The 23,771-nt window shown below is 40.1% G+C and overlaps 2 protein-coding genes across 8 annotated transcripts; one reads left to right on the top strand and one right to left on the bottom strand.

Annotated features, from left to right (window-relative positions):
- Nucleotides 1–194: 194 nt before the first annotated feature.
- Nucleotides 195–17,683, bottom strand: USP16 (ubiquitin specific peptidase 16). 4 transcript variants are annotated; one of them, XM_081003538.1, is made up of 18 exons: nt 17,611–17,683; nt 13,012–13,114; nt 11,761–11,942; nt 11,465–11,568; nt 10,390–10,493; nt 10,003–10,190; nt 9,473–9,568; nt 8,679–8,809; nt 7,888–7,975; nt 7,365–7,443; nt 6,651–6,742; nt 6,071–6,124; nt 4,885–5,061; nt 3,161–3,821; nt 2,459–2,553; nt 2,119–2,205; nt 620–776; nt 195–517 (listed from the first exon to the last, which is right to left on the bottom strand). In XM_081003538.1, exons 2-18 carry the CDS (start codon nt 13,070–13,072, stop codon nt 393–395), a joined length of 2,481 nt encoding a protein of 826 aa, XP_080859664.1. In that variant the 5' UTR covers nt 13,073–13,114; nt 17,611–17,683; the 3' UTR covers nt 195–392. The 4 variants fall into 4 exon arrangements, with proteins under 4 accessions (XP_080859664.1, XP_080859662.1, XP_080859663.1 ...); XM_081003536.1 differs by lacking the exon at nt 17,611–17,683 and adding an exon at nt 16,994–17,191; XM_081003537.1 differs by lacking the exon at nt 17,611–17,683 and adding an exon at nt 15,022–15,137.
- RWDD2B (RWD domain containing 2B) lies at nt 17,372–22,837 on the top strand. Of its 4 annotated transcripts, none has more exons than XM_081003552.1 (5): nt 17,372–17,511; nt 19,254–19,482; nt 19,565–19,632; nt 19,967–20,329; nt 22,328–22,837. In XM_081003552.1, exons 2-5 carry the CDS (start codon nt 19,276–19,278, stop codon nt 22,560–22,562), a joined length of 873 nt encoding a protein of 290 aa, XP_080859678.1. In that variant the 5' UTR covers nt 17,372–17,511; nt 19,254–19,275; the 3' UTR covers nt 22,563–22,837. The 4 variants fall into 4 exon arrangements, with proteins under 4 accessions (XP_080859678.1, XP_080859680.1, XP_080859679.1 ...); XM_081003554.1 differs by lacking the exon at nt 17,372–17,511 and adding an exon at nt 17,678–17,814; XM_081003553.1 differs by lacking the exon at nt 17,372–17,511 and adding an exon at nt 17,769–17,871.
- Nucleotides 22,838–23,771: the final 934 nt, after the last annotated feature.

The following is a 23,771-nucleotide window of genomic DNA, read 5'->3' as shown; positions in this document are numbered from 1 at the left end:
CTCCTTCCACTGCTTCCAGCACTGTTCTCTGTTGCTGTTGGGAAGTAAATGGGTGCATGTGTATTAATAGCCTTAGTTACATGTGGCCCTCGGCAAAAAGTTGTGCCTACTTTTAAGAGAACAAGAGCCCTACTTCTGCATCCATGTAGCACTAGAATGTTCGTAAAAGAGGTAAAAATGTCATTTAATTCATGTTAGATAAAACATTTATTTTTTATTTAAAAGCATGTAAGTTCTGTTCAGATGTGGGTAAGACAAAACCAGTGTAGATTGAGTATCAGGTTAATTGAACATGGAATATTAAGTTAATTGAACATGATAGTTTTTTTTGTTGTTTTTTTTTGGTGCAACTTTCCTTGGTTTCAAATCAGCTGTAAAAGAAAATGGCTCATTTACAGTAGTCTTTCATAGAATAGAAGATATGCTTGTGAATTCAGCACTTTGGCTAGAGGCACTGCTTGCACATGTGTATCACTAATATGAAACCATTGTCCTTTGGATGATTCAGTCTCTGAAGCTGAACAGAAAAAAAAAAGGTGTGTGTCATTAAATTCCAGTAATTTGGCAAGAAAGTAATTTTACATTGGTCATCTAGGGTAAAAACACTGGTGCAACTTACTTTGTCCAATCTTGCCATGGAGGACAAGATCAGAAAGTTGGTTGTTAGTAGCTCTCGTCTTCACATAGGCAGTATAGTGACCAGATCTCATAGTGCCACTATGTTCAACAATACCATACAAAGAGTACAATACTCTTGAACTGCCCTCTACAACATTCTGTGAAAACAAGGTATCCAAAATACTTCAAGAAGGTTGATTTTATAATGCAGCACAAAAATCGTAACATTTGGTCGTTCTTCCGCACTAGTATACAATTATCTTTTCATTATAACCAAGCTCAGCTAATAAACAGGAAACACTATAAGGGACAGCATTTATCTATTAATAAAAGGAGCATTTCAAACAAAAACATAGAAAAAGGTGAATAATAAAACAATTTGGCTAAGAATGAGACTAAAAATTAGAGGATAAACCAGCCCCAAATACACAAATCATATCTAAATAGATCCACCCCACTAAAATTATAATCAAAGGCCTAGGTGAATAACCCATATTTTTGCCTGGCATCTAAAAAAGTGTGATGATGCTAAGCATACCTCCTTGGGCAAAGGGGGCGGCACTGCAAAAGCCCATTCATGTGTTATCACCCGCAGAGAAAAGAACCTCAGGTGAGAGTGTAGGGCTCAGGTTGGTTCATGTGGGGAGAGGCAGTCTGATGTAGTACAGCCCTGAGCTCCTTAAGACCTCATAGGTCAAAACCAGCAATTTGAATTAGGCCCAGAAACGAATTGGTAGCCAGTACAGTTAGGCCATGACATGTTTCGTGCTCAGACCCATCTTTCCCCAGTGAGCAACCTGGCTATCAAAAACAGAAAGTGGTGTGGGTGAGCCCTAAGAATGTTCAGTAGCATGTATTTGAACAGGGCAAAGTGTTTATTTTAGGTGCTGATAGAAGCCTAGTGGTCCAGGACTGAGGGAATACCAGGGGGTCATCTTACCCCAAAAGCAGTGTCTATGGGCTATCTAGTATATGGGGGAACTAGAATAACTTGTTTTCATAGAGCTCACAATTAAATGAGTCAGATCTAGAAAAAAGAGACAGCATTTCCCAGGACAGCATGATGGCCAGAAGAGAAATATGGTTATTCCAAACCAGTCACCCTCATCACATTAGGCTGCTTACTTTAAAGCCACACTGGGGCACTCAAGGGAAGGCAGAAGCCAGAAATTATGAGGGGTGGGTTTCAGAGGAAAGAGGTTGGGTCTTTGATGTACTGAGTTTGAGACAATGATGGCTGTTTCCACTGGGATGCTTCAAGAAACAAATGGATATTTGGGATTGGAAGGAGGGAGAAAGTTCTGTAGAAAGGTAGGATCAGATATATGAAAAGCACAGGCTGCTATCAGGTTTTGAATACATACACATAGTAAGCATCTCTTTACTGGATACACACAAGATTTTTTGTGCACAAGTTAAACTTGTGTGGCTGACTTTTTAAAGCTGTTCTTCTGCATGAGAAAAATGGTGGAAATTTAGATAGACTTTCTCTTTGCTTACCTTGCACTTAACTGAGCAGAAAGGAGCCAAGTCCATTACTTCAGGAAATTTTATGTGCTTGTTCACTTTTTGGAGATTATATCCAGTCTAGAAGGATAGCAGAGACAGTGGCAAATAAAATGCATAAAAATGACACAATCTAGTGATTTAAGAACAAAGCTTCTGATCTTCAAGACAAGAATTCTTATAAATTTAAATTATTTCTTTTATAGCTCAAATATACTTGTAATATGGCAATAAGAATTTTCCCAGTTTCTCTCTCAAGCATTTTCCTGTTAGCAATGATGCTTACAGTGATGAAGGCAAGGACTTAAAACTTATTTTACAGAAACATTTATACCTGTTGAAATCTTTTTAAATGAAGCGTTAGAATTGGAGGAGCGAGAGAAATAAGCATTTGTTTTTTGGCATTAGTGTATACATGTTTCTTGACGTCTGCAGAACAAAAGAAAAAAAATGATTTATTAGATTTTAAAGAATGCCGTCATGGAATTGTTCTAATGCAATATAACGGATCACATAATTTGAGACTTCAGGCATGCTAAAACTTTGACTGCTTTGACTGAAAAGAGCTCAATTTATGCTACTCCGATTCTGAGCTCATGCTTAATAGAGCTTTTCACAGTGACCTTTATAAATGTGTAACACTCAAAATACAAACAAATTAATGTATACCAGCCTTTACCAACTTTGTACCTTGAAGATGTTTTTGACTACAGCTCCCATCAGTCCAAGCTGGAAGCTTGGGAACTGTGGTCCAAAACATCTGGAAAACTACTGTTTTTGAATAAACAAATATCAAAGCTGCTACTCCCATTCAGTTTTGTCACTATGTGATTAGTTTTCAAAAATACAACTTCAGCCAAATTGTATACTCACTCTAAACGACTATCTCCAATTCTCTAGGATTACTTAGGACACTACTACATGCAGTTGTCTATGCCTTTATAACAGCTACACACGCACTTCCAACTTCCCTCCCTGCTCCCTGTGAAGTCATATATGCTAGGCTGACATGGTAAGAAAATATTTAAGAGCATACTTTTTCCAGAGGTCTTTGGTCCACAAACTTGCCTCTGTGTGCATACATCACACAGCAGTTTATTGTTCTCACAAAGTTTCTCATTATGAGTGAACTGATACAAGCAATGAAGCACTGAACCTTCTTCTGTGTTCATAGCTTCTCTGTTTGCAAGGGTACAAAATGCTGTTTCTGGATCCTCATTTACTACTTCATACATTTTTGTCTCAGAATCGTGAAGATCATTCAAGCTTTCTGAATCGTCGCTAGGCTCTTCATCCAAGGATAATTTGTTAAAGCCATTGGTAATATCCTCATCTTCATCAAGACTATCGTGTTTGGCAGGCAGATTGTCATGTTTATTAATACACTGTACAGCAGAAACCAAGCCTTCTGTGGTAACAGCCATTGTGGCTTCATTGTTTGCCTCTTGGTCAGAACTTCCTGTATTTTCATTCTGTACTTCAGTTGTTCCCTCTTGCTCATTCATACTCTCTTTCTGATCCATGCACTGCTCTTCACATGGGTTACATGACTCCTCGTCTTGTTTTAGGCTGGTACCCTCAGAATCATTTCCTACAGTTTCACTGCTGCAATCATGATCACCTTCCATTTTTTCAGTGGCACAGATATCTGTTAGTGGGATTACCTTTTCTTGCATTTTTTGCTGGCGGCGTTGGTTCTGTCAAAGGAAATACAAGAAATTAAGGGTACCAAAAGGACAATTATCCTAATTTGTGCTGCATAGAGATATATAAAACGATACGGCATTTAAGTTTGGTATAAACTGAGCTTCCAAGTTAATTTACATATAGATGCTCTTATGAGCTGTAAGCAGTAAGGCTGTCTTCAAACTTAAGGCCAAACCATAATCTGGTGTAGATGAAATAGTTCGGTAGTTCAGCCAAAGGAACTTAAAACAACAGGTAAAAATAAGGGATTTACAACAATTTGTGGGAAGGAAGCACCTAAGGCAGGGATGGGAACCTGTGGCTCTACTAATGCTTGGCTACCCCCCCCCCCCCAATCATCCTTCATCACTGGCCATTCTGGCCAAGGCTAAAGGAAGCTGAACAAGGGTGGTCCTCCCTGCTGTTTTAAGAGCACATATTCCACCATTTTACAAATTAGCAATCTCCTTGACAATTTGCCATGTTGCCTAGAATAATGCCAATGCTCTCTCAACACTTGGTTAGCAGAGACAGAATGTGGATGGGGATGCCTATCGGAAAGTAATGCAGTACAAATATATGCATTTAGTCACATATGCTCAACTTTAAAAACTGGACTGAGGTGAAAATGAGTCCAGATGAGCAATGAAACAGCCAGTGCAATCTGGCAAGATAGAGCACTGGCCTTAATGCCTGGGCAACAGGGATGCATACCTTCTATTCTATTCAGAATAAGAGCAGTAAGAGGCCTGTGTTCACTATCAGTTATATGGCTACATTGCAGCGTAATATGTTTGTTAGGTGATCCGCGACTGTCATGTGATTCTGCAGTGACGAAGTCTTTACAAGTTAAACAGATGCGCAAACAGTAGGAGATGGGAGAAAAACACAGCCTGTGTAAAACAGGAGTAAGCAACTGCACAAGAGTAGGAGAATGGGGGGGTGGGGAGGGCTTTCTTAACTCCCCTACCAAAACCCTACAATGCTCAGTGCAGTACTAGTAGCAACTCTTCAACCATCCGTATTTAAGAGGTAAGTGTACAGAACTGCTTTCTGCTTTGCTACTCTACTAACCTTTGATTGCTTTTTGGCCATTTTCTTTGCCTTTTTCAGGAGATGCTTACTTGTACCAGGAGTCTCCTCTCTCTCCTTGAAATAACAATCATTCCCTGTGTTGTCTTCATCATCTTCAATCTCTTTTTCCTGCATCTTTCTAACATTATTATTATTATTGGGTTTTTTCTTGCCACCCTTAAAAAGAAAGCGATAAACAGTTCAGAGACATGGTGGGACGTCAACCCCAATATTTGGGTTGAGACTGGCACATCAAATGAACAAAGGAAAACAGGATGGGGGAAAAGGGAATATTCAGCTGGATATTTCTACCGTTCACAACAAATTTAAGAACAATGGGTAGGGCTTTGCTTTACATACTATCTCACTGATGAAGGCAGGAGAAACCAACATGCCAAGCACTGCTGCCGATGTTGCTGGACTACATTTCTGACCACCAGCTGGGCTTATGAGAGTTGGACAATTTCTTGAGGGGTAAAGGACCCTTGTCCCTGCTCCATTAGCTTTTTAGGAACCCCATATAAGTGATGGGCTTGAGAGCAAGCACCCATAAAATGTAATAAATGGTAGTACACATATAAATTTGTACAGCTGCATGCCTGATTTTGGAAATTCTCTTACTGCACACTTCACTGTCCCACCCCCCCCTAAAAAAATGGAAGACTTTCTCGAAGCATATCCCTTGAAGTACACGGCACCTATGCTGATGGGTAGGGGGAATCAGCAACCCCTCTCCTCATATATGCAGAACTTTCATCCAGTGGATGCCTCTGCTACTGACAGAAGATAGAAATCAATTTCATATTATTCTCTCTTCTGCAATCCTATGCTATCTTCCATGCTGTTCTGGAGGGTCTCCTGCTTTTTGGAAATGATTTTCAGGGGATTCTTGGGGCTAGAGGAGGAATTGGCAAAAATTGCTTCCCTTCCTCTTCTTTTAACAAAGACGTCTACTAGATCAAAAGCTCTTCTGTGAGCACAAGGATACCAACTGTAGAATGACTTCTGTTTGCACAATTGAAGTTCTCCTCCCACTCCTCTCGCTGAACCCCCCACCATCTGCTCTGGAGGGCTGGGGGAGTTGTGGGAAGCATGTGGGGGAAACAGAGGGAAGGGAAGTTTTGATGCACAAACGAAGTCATTCCATGAGCACAACAGCCTAAAAACAAAAGCAATCTGATCTTACCTCATTTAAGACAGGGAGTGACAAATCAAGGAATGACTCGTGCACTAACGAAATCTGAAATACACATTTTATCATAGTATTAGAAAAATCGCCTGAGTTTAAGAACAACCATTATATCTTCAGTTATGTGAAAATAAGTTTATTGAAAAATAATCCCCAGCTTCGAGGAGTGAGAGAGAGTGCTCAAAGCTAAGAGTAGGTGCCAAAGAAGGATAAGAAGTCCCATTCTTGAAAGTAGGAAAGCAAGATACAAAAGCAGACTGGGCTGCTATTATTGCTCTATTCTTTTGCCTGAATGTAAATACCAACATTTTTTGGAATTACAAGTAAAAGCCAATAGGTGACTGGAAATCTTATACAGCAGCTCCTCCAGCTTATAAGATTTCCAGTTCTGCAAGAACCCTTATAGAACTATAGGATATACTCATGCACACTTCATTCCCCCATCAAAGGTAGTGTCTGGGATGTAGGTCATTATAGAAATCTCAAGTCAGCAACAGCAAAGAGAGCCTTTGTGTCATTCTGCTTGCCACCAAATTTATAAGCTATTTAGGTTGTATCAAAAAGGAAAGCCACTTACAGTTTGGCACTCCTCACACATTATTGTGCTTGTTAATTCTCCACCAAAAATACGGTCCACAAAGCTCGGTGTCACCTTTCCCTTTTCATACTCTGAAATATTAAGAGAAAACATTAAAACTTTATCTTGATCTGAAGATGTTATTGTATGAAGAGCTACACTGAGTTGAACAAGATGATACCCCCACTCCCAACCAATGAGCATCATGAAGACATTATAGCCCCTTAGGAAAGGAGAAGTGAAATGGAGTTGAATAATAGTTCCCAATGGCACAGTGAACATTCCTATATATTAATTATTGTTTTTCTTTCTCCATTGAAAAGATGGGTTGGAATCGACAAAGATCCAAAGCATTTGCTCACGTCCACTGGAATTATTAAACACATGAAACAGCCCCACTTCCCCATATCACAACCTGCTTTTGAAAGTGCTTTCGACTGCCAAGCAATTTTGATGCAACTTTCAGTTATTTATTTATCAACAAGGATCTGGTGTGAGTGGAAAGCACCTCTGCATGCACATAAGGCAGGAAGAAAATTAATTTTCCCAATAATTTCCCCTGGCACTTATCACATCCTTTTCTGGAGAATCCTCAGCAGCCTTTTTTGTGGTTGTGATAGGGCAGAATGTGCATATGTTTCATATGCAACTCTTTGGATACCAAAATTAATAAAGAAACAATGCCCAAGGTGAGGAACTGATAGAAGTTATTACCTTTGATTTTCTTTTTTAGTTCTTCATTTTCTTTATCAGTAGAATTATTCAGTTCCTTAAAAATTCCAGCAGAAATACGCTAGAAATAAATATAATTGTAAATTGTAACAAAGCTAAACATTTCTGTTGTTGTTTATTCTACTAAACATCAAGTTTAATCACCACCTTAACAGTCAAAACAGATAGCTACTCTACATATTCCTGTATTATAAAGCAGGGGTTTCCAAGCGTTTGGGGCCTATGGGCACATTTGCCAATACTGAAAGGTGTCATGAAATAAATACTCTCCATTATAATTAATATACACATATTTTTACATTTCTGATTCTGTGACAGCCCAATTTCATGCATATTTACTCAGAACTAAGCACAGACACCTTTCCCAGCAAGCAGCAGTGGATGGCGCGGTGGGGCTGAACCACCCACTTGACCTTTGTTCTGCCCCACCATTCTCCTCAATGCTCTTTGTGCACTAAGAGGACAGGGAGTTCCAGGCTGCAGACATTCTGTACTAGATACTTACCTGGATTTCTTCTGTTCGCATCCCATCTAATAAATAGCGAAGCAGTTCCTGGCTGTCTTGCTGTTGATAACCTTTAAATCGTATAGCTCTGTTAAATATAACAACATAAAGGATAAAGATTTAAATTCAAAATATTACAGTAAGGACATAGAAACATTTTAAAAGTGGGAACATAACTTGGTAGGGAAAAACAAAGGCTCACATCACTTAACAGCTCTCCTTTTGTTTTTTACATTATTCTAGGAAGTTATAAAAAAGAAACGTCCTTGTTTCATTTTATTATTCCTTACATAATTTTGGCAGTCATCATAAAGATCAAACATGTTCTTAAATAATGTACTGCACAATAATGTACAGCACAATCCTTTGCATGTCTAACTAGAAATCGATACCCCTGGCCTTGGTAATGGTTTACCATGAATGTGGTAATCTTGGTTGCTTTGCTCCTCCCAATCATGGGTGAGGGAACAAGCCATGATCCCTGGCTTGGGGTTATGTCCAAACCAGGGGTTGTGATTTGTTTCATTCCCAGCAAACCATAATCTGTAGGCCTTTTCTTGGTCACTGTGGCATAAACTAATCAGGACTGAAACTGAGACATGTGGACACGAAGCCTGTTTTCAGCTTCAAGTATTTATAAGACAATGCTAACATCTCATGATGTACAGGAAGAAATACAACCTAAAATGCCTTAACCCAATCAAATTGCTCTATAGACCAACCAATATATGCAATTCACTGTTTTATGTAAGCTTTTCAATATTAACATTACAACCCAGGCAGATACTCACTTTTTACAGATCTGAGAGAAGAGTTCTTTGGGGGTCACAGTTCCTTTTTTAGTCTCTTGCATTTCTGTCAGAAACTGACACATGGCTAGTGTAAGAGGTCTTGGCTGACCAAGTGTAACTACCATGGGTTCCTGAACATCACACAAAAAGAGCATTTGTATTACATACATTTTAAAAAGTAATTTGCCATTCATTCATTTGAAGCAATATAGAAAAACATCTGGATTGCCCTCAACAAAATGTGTCTTTTTGTAAATTTTGTAGCCTGTATCCAGCGCGGCACTTGCAAAAGAATTGTCACACAATGGGAATTTCTGCCCCTCTCCTTCACACAGCTAGTCATGAGGGTCAGGGAACCATGAGGAAAGAAAATGCCTGGGACATGGGTCAAGGGGTTGAAAAGGAGCTATCATGGGTGCCTGGCCTGAAGAATAACCATGTGAATTTCATAACACCTGCCTGAAAAGGAGAGTCTTCAGTGGTGGAAGCTGGTTTGCTTTCTGAAACTAATTAAGGCTAAACACATCTGTTCAGGCTTGGACATGATGCTCAACTGTGGTTAGCTAGAAACTGAAATGAAAGCTTCTGATATCGACATTATAACACAGGAGCAGGATGACGTAGTAAATGAGCCTGGGGCTTATTCATATAGCACTAAGCCATTGCATCTGAAGCAGGCCACTGCGTCAACTGACCTGGCCATCCCCAAAATTCAGACACAGGCTTTTTGGTAAAGCTTGCTTAAATCCACCTCTTAAAAATTTTAATACACCATAAAACAACAGCTAACATACCGTTATTGAGAATTCTGGTGGTTCAAGTGTAACTGCCAAGTCCGGCATTTTAACCTCCTTTAGCAGCTCTCTCAGAACTGGTGTTTGTGATAAGTTCTGCAGGGAATTTTTTTTTAGAGTCAATGATCAACACGTTTGGGAACTCACTGTCATACCTAGAAACATTTCCTTACGTTCAAAATCCTTTTGAGACCACAATTTATTCAAATAAAGGCAGCGAACAAGATTGTCAGCAAGAAAAATGACAATCATTTCCCCACAAAATTTTTCCCACTTCTCCACCTCACGCTATTAGCATTCAGGACAAAGCCTACCCTAAGAGGCTTTGTTCCCCAGCAATCAGACAAATGCATTCAGGATAATACATTTCATCATACTGGCTATACAGGGATTTAAAAGATAAGAGCTTGCAACTTGATATTTGTCAAGAAACAGAACTGGTAAGCAATGAAGCTCCTGTTGCTACTTCAGCACAAATGGGGGTGGGGGGAGATCAGGAATCTAGGAATTGCTAGGAATCTCCACCATACCTGCAGAACTGCATTAAAGAAACAGGTATTCCCCAGGTTACTGAGACCCTTCACTGTCACTTCTGCATTGCCATTTAAATGAAGTTTGTTGTCCTTCATCAATATCTCTTTTTTCTCCCTCTCTTCCTCATTTAGGTGGTCCTTTATTTTTTTGTTTTCCAATGGCTTGTTTTCTTCTTCTTTTGATGCTGAAATAAAAACAATTCATTTTGTCTCTCAAAATACAACAAACCGAGAGATGTTAGGATGCAGCAATTACTAATACTACTCAGAGAAAAGCTAGACCTCCTAGCGTTTCTAGTACATTCTAGTCTGGAAGGTGACAGTGAACAAAAAACCCATCAATTTCTAAATCAGTAGCCACGTCCCAATGATGTCAGAACTTACCTGTATTCTGCATGTTCACATGTGCTTGTTTTCTAACATAATCCACAAGCTGGCCCAATTGACCATTACTATTGTATGGCACGTCATTGTCACACAAATAGCACCTGCGTCCACAAAAAGGAGAAAAACAGATTAATAAAAAAACACCCAGAAGCCCAGTGCAGCTGGCTTCAAAATAAAGTGCATATCATGATGTAGATACATTTCAAATAAAGTTGTATTCACATATGATATGAAAGCGGTTATCAGAGCCTTTAAAATATATATATAAATATATATAATCAGCTAGAATTTTGCAGTTCTTTACTACAAAATGTCCAGCTACTAAGTTCTCAGCAGCTGTTGTCTATGACCAAAAATTTTGCACAGTAGACAAATACAGCAATTTTAAGACTAAACTTGGTATATTGTATAAATCAAGGAATTAAATCTATATCAGAAGCAAATTCTAGTAAGTTCACTTAGAAGTCTCACAGAGCCGCAGAGTTCTTATTTCCTAATAAATCAATACAAGATTAACACAATCTTAGTACTTTATTATTGCTACTAGTTATGTATTATTTAATCCTTAATTTCTGCTGTATAAGCTTTCGTGTGTGTGCCAGAGATATTTATAAACAATTTACAACATAAGCGCTATGACAAGATGGGGAAGGGGTGCAGAATCACTATAGCGGTGAGCCTCTCAAGAAAATAGAAAGCATTTATGATAAACCATGTTACTGCCCCTGAAAATATGAAAGAATGTTTGTAGTCTGGGATGAATTACAAGGCACTTAATTAGTATGACAACACAAGAATTTAGGTAGCGATTCCCTTTTTTGTTATATGTTGCATGCCATGTGTGCTGGCACATATTCAGAATAAGAGCTCCATAATGGTTTCTATAGGAAGATGGTGTAAGAGGAACCCCTCATACAGGAGGAAGAGAGAAAACTAAGTATGCAGCCAAAGCATGACAGAAATGGTAAATAAAATAAGTCAGGTACACTGCACAAAAGGTTACATAATTATTCCAATAACTTTTAGGGGGGGGGGAAATGTATTCTTCTAACTGGAATATTGACAAACTCACCACACACTCCAGTTGTCCAAACTGAGAACCAAACAATGAGGTTCTGATCTTGGTGTTTCATAATGCTTTATGGCATGTTTTTCTTGAGAATTTCTGCCACAGCCCTGGAATAGCAACAGTTGCAAATACAATAAAGGTTGCAAGTCAACAGTTATTGAATTAAACTTTTTAAAGTGAAACCTTCAAATAGTTGCAATAAGGAATAGTTCCACTATAAGGAGTACTGTTCAGTGCTAATGAAACAAAGCAGTTATACATTTCCCACCCTTGGTAGCATATTATAGGGAAAGAAATACCGTGTGGCCACATTTCAGGCATAACCATATTGAAGGTCCGTCTTCTGCTTTCTCTTCAGATTTCTCACGGGTCTCACTGTCTGATGTTCGGCAATCCTGGCAGGAGCTCCAGTCCACATTCTGCAACACCTTTTTCAGGCCACCTTGTTCCAATCCTTTGCGAAGGTGCTTGCATACAGGTTCTATTGGGAAGTTTCAACAAGGCAAGGCAAATTTAAAAGGGACATTATTTAGAATGAATGTGGTGTAGGGGTAGAAATACTCCAATCTCTGCTGTACAGTGCAACTCTCCAGGTGGCTTTGGGCAAATTATTGTCCTGCAACCTAACCTACCTCACAGAGTTGTTGTGAGAAAAAAAATGATACAATTCTACATCTGCCACAGTAGCTTCCTGGGTGCACAGTGAGACACTGGTGTGATTAATGAACAAAAACCTAAGACATATAGCCAAAGAACTGTGAGAAGAAGTAATAGTTGCTGGTGCTGCTCTACTAAGCAGAGCTTGTGAACTTTGTACAAAATGAAAGCTCTATAGCTCTTTGAGCAAGACCTGCTTTATTTGTTCTTAAAACATTTTTTCTTTAAAAGAATCAGGTGTCTTCCTTTAACTGCATGATCTTATATAACCCAGTATCACTGCCTTCTTTCTGACATGGTCTTAATGCTCTGTCCTTTCCCAAGCCTCATTCCAATGTCCTATTTTTGTCATATATCCATCAAAAGAGATTTAATAGCTGAACAAATGGATATTATTTATTTAAGAATCGGAAATAATGGGGTCACAAGCACAGCAAACCTGTTTTTACACAGGGAGGTTCAGGCAGGAGAAGAAAAGTAATCATGCCATTTTATACTGAGGATAAAGCTACACTGCTGTTTAATCTTCTCATCATGACTATGATCATAGAGCATCAGGGTTCCAAGCTAATTGTCAGATGTTTTGTCCCAATTCAGATAAAACTAGGCAATGAAGTCAACAGGAGTCAGGCAAACGTAAATGTTAACCCATAAATTTCACTGAGAAGGGCAAACCTTTCCCTGGAGTCAAACCTTTGGCAAGTCCAAGGCCTACTGTAAATTAAATCATGAGATTGCCCCTTAAATATGAATTTAAATACTCTACATGATTTGATTTGCACTAGGACAAACACCTTTGAGATATTACACTTCTGCCAAGGAAATAAGAGTATAAACTCTTTCTTCCTCGAAGCTATGAAACTGATTGACAGTATTACAATTACAAAGCATACCTGCTATATCTGGTGAGTCATCTGGTGGCATGTTTTTCCCCTTTGTTCGTCTTTTTCCCATGCTGCTGCTCCAAGGTTTTATTTCACATCAAACATTTATGGCCTAAAAGAGAAAGAAATATTATCATTCTCAATTTTGAAGGAGACCTAAAAAACTAAAAGCAACTACACTAGAAGACATTCAAGACCCAATTCCTCAAGGTGATGGTAACTCTGAACATAATGATGTGCCATGGAGCAAGTGGGGTAGAGTTTGTGTCACCAGTTATATTTTCCTTTCTTGTATATCAGTCCTGGAAATTGAGGTTGAAAGTGGCAAAACTGCAACAAAGCAAGCCCAAAATCCAGCTGAAAGGTTTGCACAAAGTACTGTATACAAATTTAACAGCAGAATACATTTTAGGAATATATTGGGCATATTCAGATAACCAAATATCAGCTTGAGAAGCTGAGATATGCATGAGCTTCAGGCACTTGCATGTAGCCACACTGCTCCCCCCACTTCAGGAAACTTCACTTAATCATAGCTTCTCATTACACTTGAACCGGGAAACTATTATTTTTTTGCTTGATTGCATGCCATTTTTTGACATCGGCTTCCATATCCTGACTTGTTTAGAAGCTGCTAACCAGTTTCAAATCTGGACATAACTGGAAGCTATAGTTAACTGTAGGTTACTTGTCCTGGGAAGAAACAAAGCTGTTACCAGAAGGTTATTTGTATCTTGGCTTATCAAGCCAAGATTTGATCCCTTAAATGTGCCACTGTGTACAGGAAGGCTGCAACTCAATGAGAGTGCTCATGCAGTCTATTATATAACATTGGACTTTTGACTGCAAAGATACTGAGTTCAAATCCATGCTTAACCCTAAAGCTCTCTGGGTGGTCACAGGCAAGTCATTTTTTCTTTGTCACAATAGTATTGTTGAGAGGATAAAATGGGAGAGCACCCTGTGTACTTCCTTGAGCTTCTTTGGGGAAAAGTAGGATATAAATGTAATAAATAAAATTACTGACATGCATACAAGTGCGACAGATAATATTTCAGAGACTAAATATGAAGTGAAGTGTCATGTTCTAGTACAGCAGGTTAAGCTAGTCTGATGGGATATCACATACTAAACTACAAAATGCTACAATATAAGGGCATGGATTTAGATCAGAGCTTTCCAAACTTTTCAAGTTGGTGACACACTTTTGGGACATGCATCATTTCTCGTCACAGAAATTCAGTTTTACTAGCAAATCAGAGCTTAAACTAACCCTTTGACCCCAGGAGGAGCGCAGGGAGTGTTCATGCGACACACCTATACACTGCAGCCGACACACTAACGTGTCGTGACACACTGTTTGGAAAGCTCTGATTTAGATACTTTAAAATGTACTCTCTGTTGTATTGGGAACACTCAGAAACAGGTAACGTTCTGCAACAGAAAATATTAGGGAACATGTTTATTTGCCAGCACAAACTTCAGTAGTACAGGTTTTGGTGGTCTTGATTTGTTGTTACCTCTACCACATATTCTACATGCTTGTACATATTTTGCTCCTATTGTTGCTGCTTCCCTTGGCAAATGACAGGTTAGCCTGATTATATAGAACTTACATTCTATTTTGGAAATTATCCTGAGAAACATGTGACTTAGCTGCATGTGTCCAATATGGAATAGCCAGGACACAGAGCAAACTTTTGACTATTTAAAAAAATAATCTGAACAACAAAGATCCGCTGGCCATGCCTATAGCAGCTTTCAGATCCTAATCTTGGCTTTTGATTTTTTTTTTAACACAACACTAATCAGAAAGGTAAATGCATTTTTGTGTATGTTAACTATGAACAGTTTAGGGCTGTTCATATTCCAATCCCCATAGACTGCCTGCACAGTGGGGATACATGCTGACAAATAAATAGACTTTCTGCAAATACAGTATAACTGTACTGCTGTAGGGATTACTCAAGAATGACTACTGTGACATCTTTACATATGTTTTCAAAATAGTCTACCTACTCTGGCTTCTCCTCCCTACAAAAACAAATTCAGTGTAGGTCAAGTCCCTGGAGTACTTTGCTCAACTTTCTGCACTATTACTCACAGCAATCTCTGGGGTGGAAACAGCACCCCTGGAAAAGGGAAGAGCAGTCTTTTACACTGATGTAAGTCCATATTACAAGTCCATATTTCTGCTTCTTTCTCACTTTTAACTCAATTAGTTTCCCAGAATTCTGGAGTTGGAAGGGATCCCAAGGGTAATCTAGTCCAACCCCCTGCAATGCAGGAATCTTTTAACCCAACATGGGGCTTGAAACCACGACCCTGAGATTAAGAGTCTCGTGTTCTGATAGGAGTTAAACACAATTCAGGGCATAAAGTTTTAAATTTAAGGCCCTTTCCTACGACATAAGACAAGTAAATGCTCACACAAGCATTGCTATTGAGCAGTTTGGGACACATCCTCATTCCCTTGCATCCACTGAATTATTAGCAACTGGGATGCTGTGAGGGGAGGAAAACACCTGTTTCTTCACAAGTGTGTTACTGCTAGCATTTTATGGCATACAAAATGTTAGAAGCAGTACCCTTCAACTCTCTATATTGGACAAACAGGCCAAACCCAATGCGAAAGGATAAATGAACAAAAAACTGACATCAGGAATCACAAGACAGAGAAACCAGTAGGACACCGCTTCAATCTCCCAGGACATCCAATACAAGATCTCAAAGCAGCCGTCGTATTACAAAAGAATTTCAGAAATAGACTTGAAAGATAAGTTGCTGAATTACAACTTATTACCAAACTGAAAACTACGGAGAGACCTAGTCTGAATAGAGATATTGGATTCTTGTCTCATTACACACGCTAAAGCTATTTTTGGTCATCTGCATACTATCCCTTGCTTTTTCCTGTAGGACTAATTGCAGTCGTCAACATGTTTACCATACCCATTGAGCCAATCACCCATCCCCTACTACCCTACTGAGAAATACCCCACCCCACCGTCCCACTATATACAGTGGATGCTCGGGTTGCAAACGTGATCTGTGTGGGATGCATGTTCGCAACCTGCATCTGCGCATGCACGGGTTGCAATTCGGCGCTTCTGCGAACACCAAAACCCGGAAGTAACCCATTCCAGTACTATCGGGTTTCGGTGGTCCGCAACCTGAAAAGGCTGTAACCCGAGGTATGACTGTATAAGGGTCTGGTGACTTCTGCTTCAGTGTATCTGAAGAAGTGTGCATGCACACGAAAGCTTATACCAGAACAAACTTAGTTGGTCTATAAGGTGCTACTGGACAATTTAAAAAGACAATTTGAAATATAAAAAACCACAAATAAAACCAAGTGTTGGGAATACTGTACTGTAAATAGCTAACCTGCCCTGCATGCAGACCTTAAAACTGGTGAAAACATTTCCCTACAACTTCTTTTGACCAAACTGCGGGAGGCAGTGGAAGACAGGAGTGCCTGGCGTGCTCTGGTCCATGGGGTCACGAAGAGTCGGACACGACTAAACAACAACGACTTTTTATCCCCGTGACTTGCTTGGCCAGTGCCATTTCCTTAGCCCACGTTAATGGCAGGGAGCGCGCTCAAATGATTGCGGAGGCCAAATCCTGTCTTTCCCAAAGCCTGCCTTTCCATCTTAAGAAAATAGCCCCCCTGCGAAACTTCTGCATGTCCTGCTGCCTTGAACAGGCGCAGGACCAAAGACCAGCAAGAGAACTGGCCACTTTCCTTAACCGGACACGGAGTGCTGCACTTCTTGGACCCAGCTCGTGTTCCTGCGCAGTCACACAAAACCTCGTCCTCCCCTCCCTTTATGCCCAGGAGTAGAGCCCTTCAGAAGTTGGCAGCCTCAGGTTGGAAGGGCAAAATATTCTGCCTCTCCAAGAAAGCCAAGCCAAGGCAGACCTGGCACTGCCGCCGCCGCCTCCTCCTTTGCGACTACATGGGCTTAAGAGGGATGGTACTACTCACCCGCAAGCCGTTAAGCGAAAATTCTGGTGAAGGAGATACATATAAAGCCCCGCGACAGCACCCCGCATGCCTGGAGAGACCAACAGTCCCCACTGCTCCGTGGCAGCCTCTGCGGCGCGTCACCGTCTGAGAGTCGAGGGAGAAACACGCAGCTCGCGAATGGCCCAGCTCTCCTCTCCCTTCAGAAAACGAGCTTCGCTGCAATTTCTACTAGAACGCGCCGCAACTTGCCGGGTGGGAGGCAGACCCCAGCTTTGATTGGTCACGTCACCTTAACCCCGCCTAGTCTGCCCTTACTGACAAAAGCCAGAGCCAATAGGAAAACGGTCCTGCGCTGCGTCACGGAGAAGACGAAAGTAAATGAAGCGGCCGGTGAGGGCAAAGTGGGGCGGGGGGAGGGGAGAGAGCGAGCAACTGCGCAGCATGGGGCGAAGGAGTCCCGAGGTGTCGCCCGCGCTCCGTAGCCGGAAAGAAACGTCCCGGATTTAAACGGTTCGCGACCTATCTCTGTGTCTGAGGTGGATATTTGCGGCGGATATTAACAGTCCTGTAGAGCGGCACAAAAAAAAAAAGGGGGGGGGAAGCAGTTGACGGTTCGCCGAGCATAGATTTCTTACCGTAGAAGGGCCGCTTTGCTGAGCAGGAACTTCCGGTGCGTTGGCTGCCGGGAAGGGACTCCCTGGGAGGAAGTCTGTGGTCCAGATCTAAAGTGAAGCGAAGGATAAACAAGCCACGCCGAGTCCAGCTTCCGGGTTCGCTGTGAACTTTCCAGGGCAGAAGGGAAGGGTGTTCGTAGGCGGGAACTTTGCTGAGAAATCCAGGTTTTTAGTGTGGTTTTGGCCAGCGTTCTCTCCCCCCCCCCCCATCACAAGGTAGCAGTAAAGGCAAGCGGTCACGATATTTTAATTTGGGATCGGGTGGAGCTCGATTTATATTTCCGTGTATTTGTATAAACAATATGGAAACAGGGTCATTGGAGTCCTACTAACAATAAATCAGTTGATTGCAGTGGTTCTATCCTATCACTAACATGGAATATCAACCCTTAATCAGAAAGAAAGAAATGCCCTGATGACTGTCTGCTTACACAGAAACGAAAGTGCCGAATTTAGGATGACCTGGATAGTTGGAAATATGAAAAAATGTAGGGTTGAGTGTTTCAACATCCAGGGCTGCAATCCACATACACTGCTATGGAGACTGTATTGCTTCTGAGTAAACATGCATAGAATTGCTGTGTGAAAATGTAAATGATCAGCTAGTGCAAAAGGCATATCTATTTAACATTTGATTGGATAAAGGCTCTGGCTATGTGGTAGATACTTCTGAGTAAACATGCATAAGAATGTGCCACGTGGCCCATGCTTATGCAATCTTTTTCAGGCGCTGATCTAAATTTTTTCAATGTATACCTCAAATCTTTGTTAACTGTTCTTTGGAAACTCATATAACCTACAAGATACACTCATCAGTGATCCATAATCCGTGAAGCTAAGGCTGTAGCCCTGTATCCACTTACTTGGGAGTAAATCTCATATAACTCCATATGACTTGTTGCTGAATATGCATATACAGGATTGCACTGTAAGGCTGCAGTCATATGCAAGTTTATCTGGGAGTATCAGAGTGATCCTCATCCTGGTTAGAGATCAGAAAAGTAGCTGATTGCCCCTTGCATCCCAAATCCTGTTGGCTTGGAACTGGCCAGGTCAAAATATGAGTGTGTGTGTGTGTGTGTGTGTGTGGTATTTTTCTGTATGAGTTTTGCTATTCTAGCTCCTGGCTGGCATAATTGAGGCATAGTCCACAAGGTTTTGAATCTAGTTTATCCAAAGATGCCTCCTCCCACAGGCAGTAGGGTAACTACTGGCAGTAGCTTTTCACTTGAAACTTGGGTCTTTGCTGCACCCCCCCCCTCACCTGAGGAAACTACTACTTGCTGTCTTAAACTTCAGTATTGGGTTGTGTGTAGGAATGCACTGTAAACCACACTCATCACAGTGAACATGCATAGGATTGGGATGCAAATTTATAATCCAATGCAGTCATTTGGAAGTAAATGTGCATATTATTGGGCTGCCAATAAAATAGATGTTGATGGGAATCTGTGTTTCAATTCCTTCAATGTGGAAAAATGACAGAAATTAATGGTAATATCCTGGAACCAGTTAAAGATTTCATGTGTTTGTCCCATCAAATATAGCCATATACAGCACCAGAAGCTGCAAATACTAACACTATTTCCCTCTAACTTGTTTAGGAATCACATAAACATATTTAAAATGAGCAACTTGGAAGAGGCTGAACTACAACTTTCTGAATTAGATTTGCTTTCTAGTATGTTCCCCAATGAAGATGAATTTAAAGTGACTGACCAACTGGCTTTAGCAGAACTGAAGGATCACATTGACAGATGCACCTCGGAAGTGCCATCATCAAAAATACAGTTTACATTGAATTTAGAATTAGACACTGCAGATGGAAATAAGGTAAGGCATCACCGTTCTGAATGAAGTATGGTATTTGAGACTAGATATTTAGTAATCTCTGTTTCTTTGAATTCCTTTCTAGATTCCACTTTCTTTGTTTTGTGCTTTCCCATTAAAATACCCAGCTGTTCTTCCAGAAATTACTATCAGGTACTACATATTTTGATACAGAGAAAAGTGGCCTAAAGGTTGAAATGCATTGTTTATTCTGTTGCAATATAAAGTCTGCATTTAACTGTCTTATGCAGTATAATAAGTCTAATGACTGCAGTGAGAATTCAGGGATTTATCCTCCCCCCCCCCCAAAGCAAATGGAATCTTTAAACTTTATCCCTCACACACAAAGAAGAAAGAAAGGGACAGAGATTGTGTGAGCCTAAGGTCACCCTAGAGCATTCCCAATAATTAAGGAAAACTAGATTCTTCCATTTTTTAAACCCTTTCATTTGTATTCTAAACAATGCCATCATTCCTCCCCCTTTAGATCTCCATCTATAAGCCGATCACAGCAGGTACAGCTGAACACAGATCTTATAACCTACTTGAAGACACACTGTGTTGGTGAAGTCTGCATATTAAGTGCAAGAGAATGGATTAAAGAACATGGCACTGCTTACATCAGCAGAGATCCCTCATCTTCCAGCATGATGAAATCAAGTATTCAGAAGTCAGATAATGTTTTCACTAGACTATGGATTTACAGTCATCACATTTATAACAAGCACAAAAGAAAGAATATAGTTGATTGGGCTAAGGAACTCTCTCTGTCTGGATTTAGCATGCCTGGGAAACCAGGTATCATTTGTGTAGAGGGCCAGCAGAGCCTGTGTGAGGAGTTTTGGGCAAGGTTTGTTTTTCACTTTATATCTTGCATTCTTGAGTTGCTACCTTTTGGTGGTTTACTTCAGTCATAAATTCCTGAAACTAATATTTTTCACTGTATATTCAGAATCCTTCCTGTGCTTATTCTGCCAGTTATACTTTACAGCACCATAATTTAGCACTGTGATTAGGCAGTTGCTTGATCTTTTTTGCCAAGTAAAAATTGGCTCCATATTTCAAAGTCCTGTGTGCGCATACCTCACAGAAGAGGGATGGCATGATGAGATTGTCAGTGACTGTTTCATCACCAAGAAAAACATGATGGAAAGCTCTCTGTTGGAAGAAGAAACTAAGAAAGTAGAGGCAAGAGATGTAGAGCCGCACGTGGGTGACCAAGGCATTGAATACAGGTTTTCAAAGGTTTGTAGGAATACGATGGTCACTTAAATTAGGGGTAGCCAACACGGTGCTGCCCAAATGCTGTGGACTGCAGATCCCATCATCCCTGACTGTTGGATCATTTTGGATGGGGTTGATGGGAGTTGTAGTCTACAAGATCTGGAGGGTACCGTATTTAAATTCACAAATTTAAAACACATGACTTAAACATGGGAACTGTAGTTTACCACCCAGAGGGCTACAATTCCCAGCACCCTTCACACTACAGTTCCCATGATTCTTTGGAGGAAGCCATCTGTTTTAAATGCACAATGTGGGTGTGACCTTAAATCAGTAACAGTATGGGAATTGTATGAATTCCATTTATGTCCTGAGACCAGACATAGTTGCAATCCAAGACCTTAATGTCAGAAGAAACTTTCAAGCCATTGTTCAGGCCTCTTTTTGTTGCCAAAATCTTTCTGGTGGCATTGTGAGGAAGGCAGTATAAGTATGCTTAGGAACTACAGTGGTACCTCAGGTTACATACGCTTCAGGTTACAGACTCCGCTAACCCAGAAATAGTACCTCGGGTTAAGAACTTTGCTTCAGGATGAGAACACAAATTGTGCTCCAGCTGCGCGGCAGCAGCAGGAGGCCCCATTAGCTAAAGTGGTGCTTCAGGTTAAGAACAGTTTCAGGTTAAGAACGGACCTCCAGAATGAATTAAGTACTTAACCCGAGGTACCACTGTATAAACTAGTAAATGGCTTCTAGTCTTCATTCTGTTTCTCACAACCTCTCTCTTTCAAGAGAGAATATTCATCACCTCAACCACTAACATGGAATGTGAATACTGAAAATAGGCTCTTTTCAAATCATAGTCCCCTCAGTGGCAAGGAGGCTGACCATCCACTAGAATCTATTTATTTAGTAAGGGGTTATATATAAATATATTAAAGTTGGTAGAGCATGGTAGAGTTGGTTCGAGCCCCACATTTGGCGAAATGTGCATTGCAGTAGATTGGGCTAGATAAACCTTGTAGTCTCTTCCAACTCTATAAGTGCCTAGGAGGGTTTCCCCTGTAATTTATATAAGTTACCCACTTTCATTATAATAGAATATAATAGAAAACAGATTTAGGAGTACAGTGGTACCTCGGGTTAAGTACTTAATTCTTTCCGGAGGTCCGTTCTTAACCTGAAACTGTTCTTAACCTGAAGCACCACTTTAGCTAATGGGGCCTCCTGCTGCTGCCGCGCTGCCGGAGCACAATTTCTGTTCTCATCCTGAAGCAAAGTTCTTAACCTGAAGCACTATTTCTGGGTTAGTGGAGTCTGTAACCTGAAGCGTATGTAACCTGAGGTACCACTGTATTGTAATGGATATTGTGGTGTAATAAATGCAACACTTTGCTTCTAAGAATATTTATATAAAGAAAGGTTTGTCACATTTTTGTAATATTGTTCCTTTTACAGTTTCAGAATATATTAGCCCATGTCTTAAGTTCTATTGAAAACACTAGGATTTAAGTTAATTGTGACTAATAAATTCCATTGGCCTCAACAGGACGAAGTCAGAAGTAATTTTAGTTGGTAGGGCTTATTGTGTTTTCTAAATTTGTGATTCTCTCATTGAATTTAGAATCAGAAGATTATCGTGGCAGAGAATTTTAATACGTCACAGAGAAGACATTTGCTTAGAAGGGACTGAAGCTGAAATGGAAAAACAAAAGAAGTTTTTTGCTTTTGAAGAAAAAATATTTAATGCACATGGTGCCAGAGGAAATCACATGGATTTGGGACAATTGTATCATTTTTTACTTGACAGTGGATGTGGTGATATTTTTCAACTGTACTTTGGAGTTGAAGGACAATAGATCATCAAGAGGTGGAAAAATCACATGGAACACTTAAATGAAACTTTAGCAGTCCTCTGTGGGTGGCATGTAATTGTGGTGTCCCGCTTCTGTTTATGACAACAGGACTTGTACCTCCTCCCCTCCCCTTTTCATCCCAAATGTGTTGTGGGACCTTCTGGAGCATTTTGGGGAGTGGGTTGGCAGGAGAAAATCCAATCGCATCCACTGGTGTAATGTTGGATCTTGTTCTATGTTTTTACTTTTTTAAAAATAAATAAATACTAAGAACTTTACTCATTTACATCTGATAAATTATGAATGTCGAAACAAGTTTGATTTTAATTTAAAATAACATTTTAATGCTAATGACAAACAATAAAAGCAATGCAGTTGATCTATTCATGTAAATAATTCCCATAATCTCAAATACCTATGTAGCTTAATCCTTTGCAGAATTAAGAAACTCGTTGAAATAAATAGGCTTTGATAAAACTAACTACAGTTAGTTTTGCTACACAGCATTTTTCAGGTATGAACTTCTATCTGTTCTTGTCTGCACATCACAAAATATGATAGCTATTTTTTCACATAACCCACTTGCAAGGTTGACTACATCATCATGTTTCCACTTTAGGGGTAGCAAAATTGTGTAGGTAGGTAGGTAGGTTGTGCTTGTGTTACTCATAGATAGGCAAAACCTTTATGACAGGTTTGCTACACCTCTTACAGGTGGCTGTCACTCTGGTGCCAACACATGTCAACCCAATGTGTGGCAGCTATGAAAAAGGTGAATTCCATTTTAGAGATCGTTAGAAAAGGGATTGAAAATAACACTGCCAATATTATTATACATATATATAAATCTATTGTGTGACCTCAGTTGGCATACTATGTACTGCTCTAGTTGCCACATCTCAGAAAGGATACTGTGGAGCTGAAAAGGTGGAGAAAAGAGCAACCAAAATGATCAGGCGGTTAGGAAAAAAGTGAGTAAGGGGAATATGATAGAGGTGTAAAATATAAAAGCTTGTGTCAAATATATGATGGCTATCCCTAATCCTATAGTAGGTATTTCAGACTTTATGCCTTATATTTCCACCTTCTGTGAAACTTGGAAGTTCCTGAGTGTATGCTTATATGTAGAACATCTGTAGGTCAGGAGTTTAAGGCCTCATTGTTGTCATGTGTGAACCTATAACACAACTTTTGAACATCCAGTATCCTATA

The sequence above is a fragment of the Podarcis pityusensis genome (genome assembly GCF_964106645.2).
Source record: "Podarcis pityusensis genome assembly, chromosome: 4".
Classification (NCBI taxonomy): Eukaryota; Metazoa; Chordata; class Lepidosauria; order Squamata; family Lacertidae; genus Podarcis; species Podarcis pityusensis.
Note: the sequence above shows the minus strand (reverse complement) of the source record. Positions and strands in the feature narration are given on the sequence as shown.

Bases quoted from the DNA above. Each gene is read 5' to 3' on its own strand.
- RWDD2B (XM_081003551.1), top strand. The intron at 19,483-19,564 runs GTAAGGCATCAC...ATTCCTTTCTAG, and splicing joins ACACTGCAGATGGAAATAAG to ATTCCACTTTCTTTGTTTTG. The intron at 20,330-22,327 runs GTTTGTTTTTCA...CATTGAATTTAG, and splicing joins TGTGAGGAGTTTTGGGCAAG to AATCAGAAGATTATCGTGGC.
- USP16 (XM_081003538.1), bottom strand. From the start codon at position 13,072: ATGGGAAAAAGACGAACAAAGGGGAAAAACATGCCACCAGATGACTCA. The intron at 6,125-6,650 runs GTAAGTGGCTTT...TGTGTATTTCAG, and splicing joins TGTGTGAGGAGTGCCAAACT to ATTTCGTTAGTGCACGAGTC. The intron at 518-619 runs GTAAGTTGCACC...TTTTCTGTTCAG, and splicing joins CCATGGCAAGATTGGACAAA to CTTCAGAGACTGAATCATCC.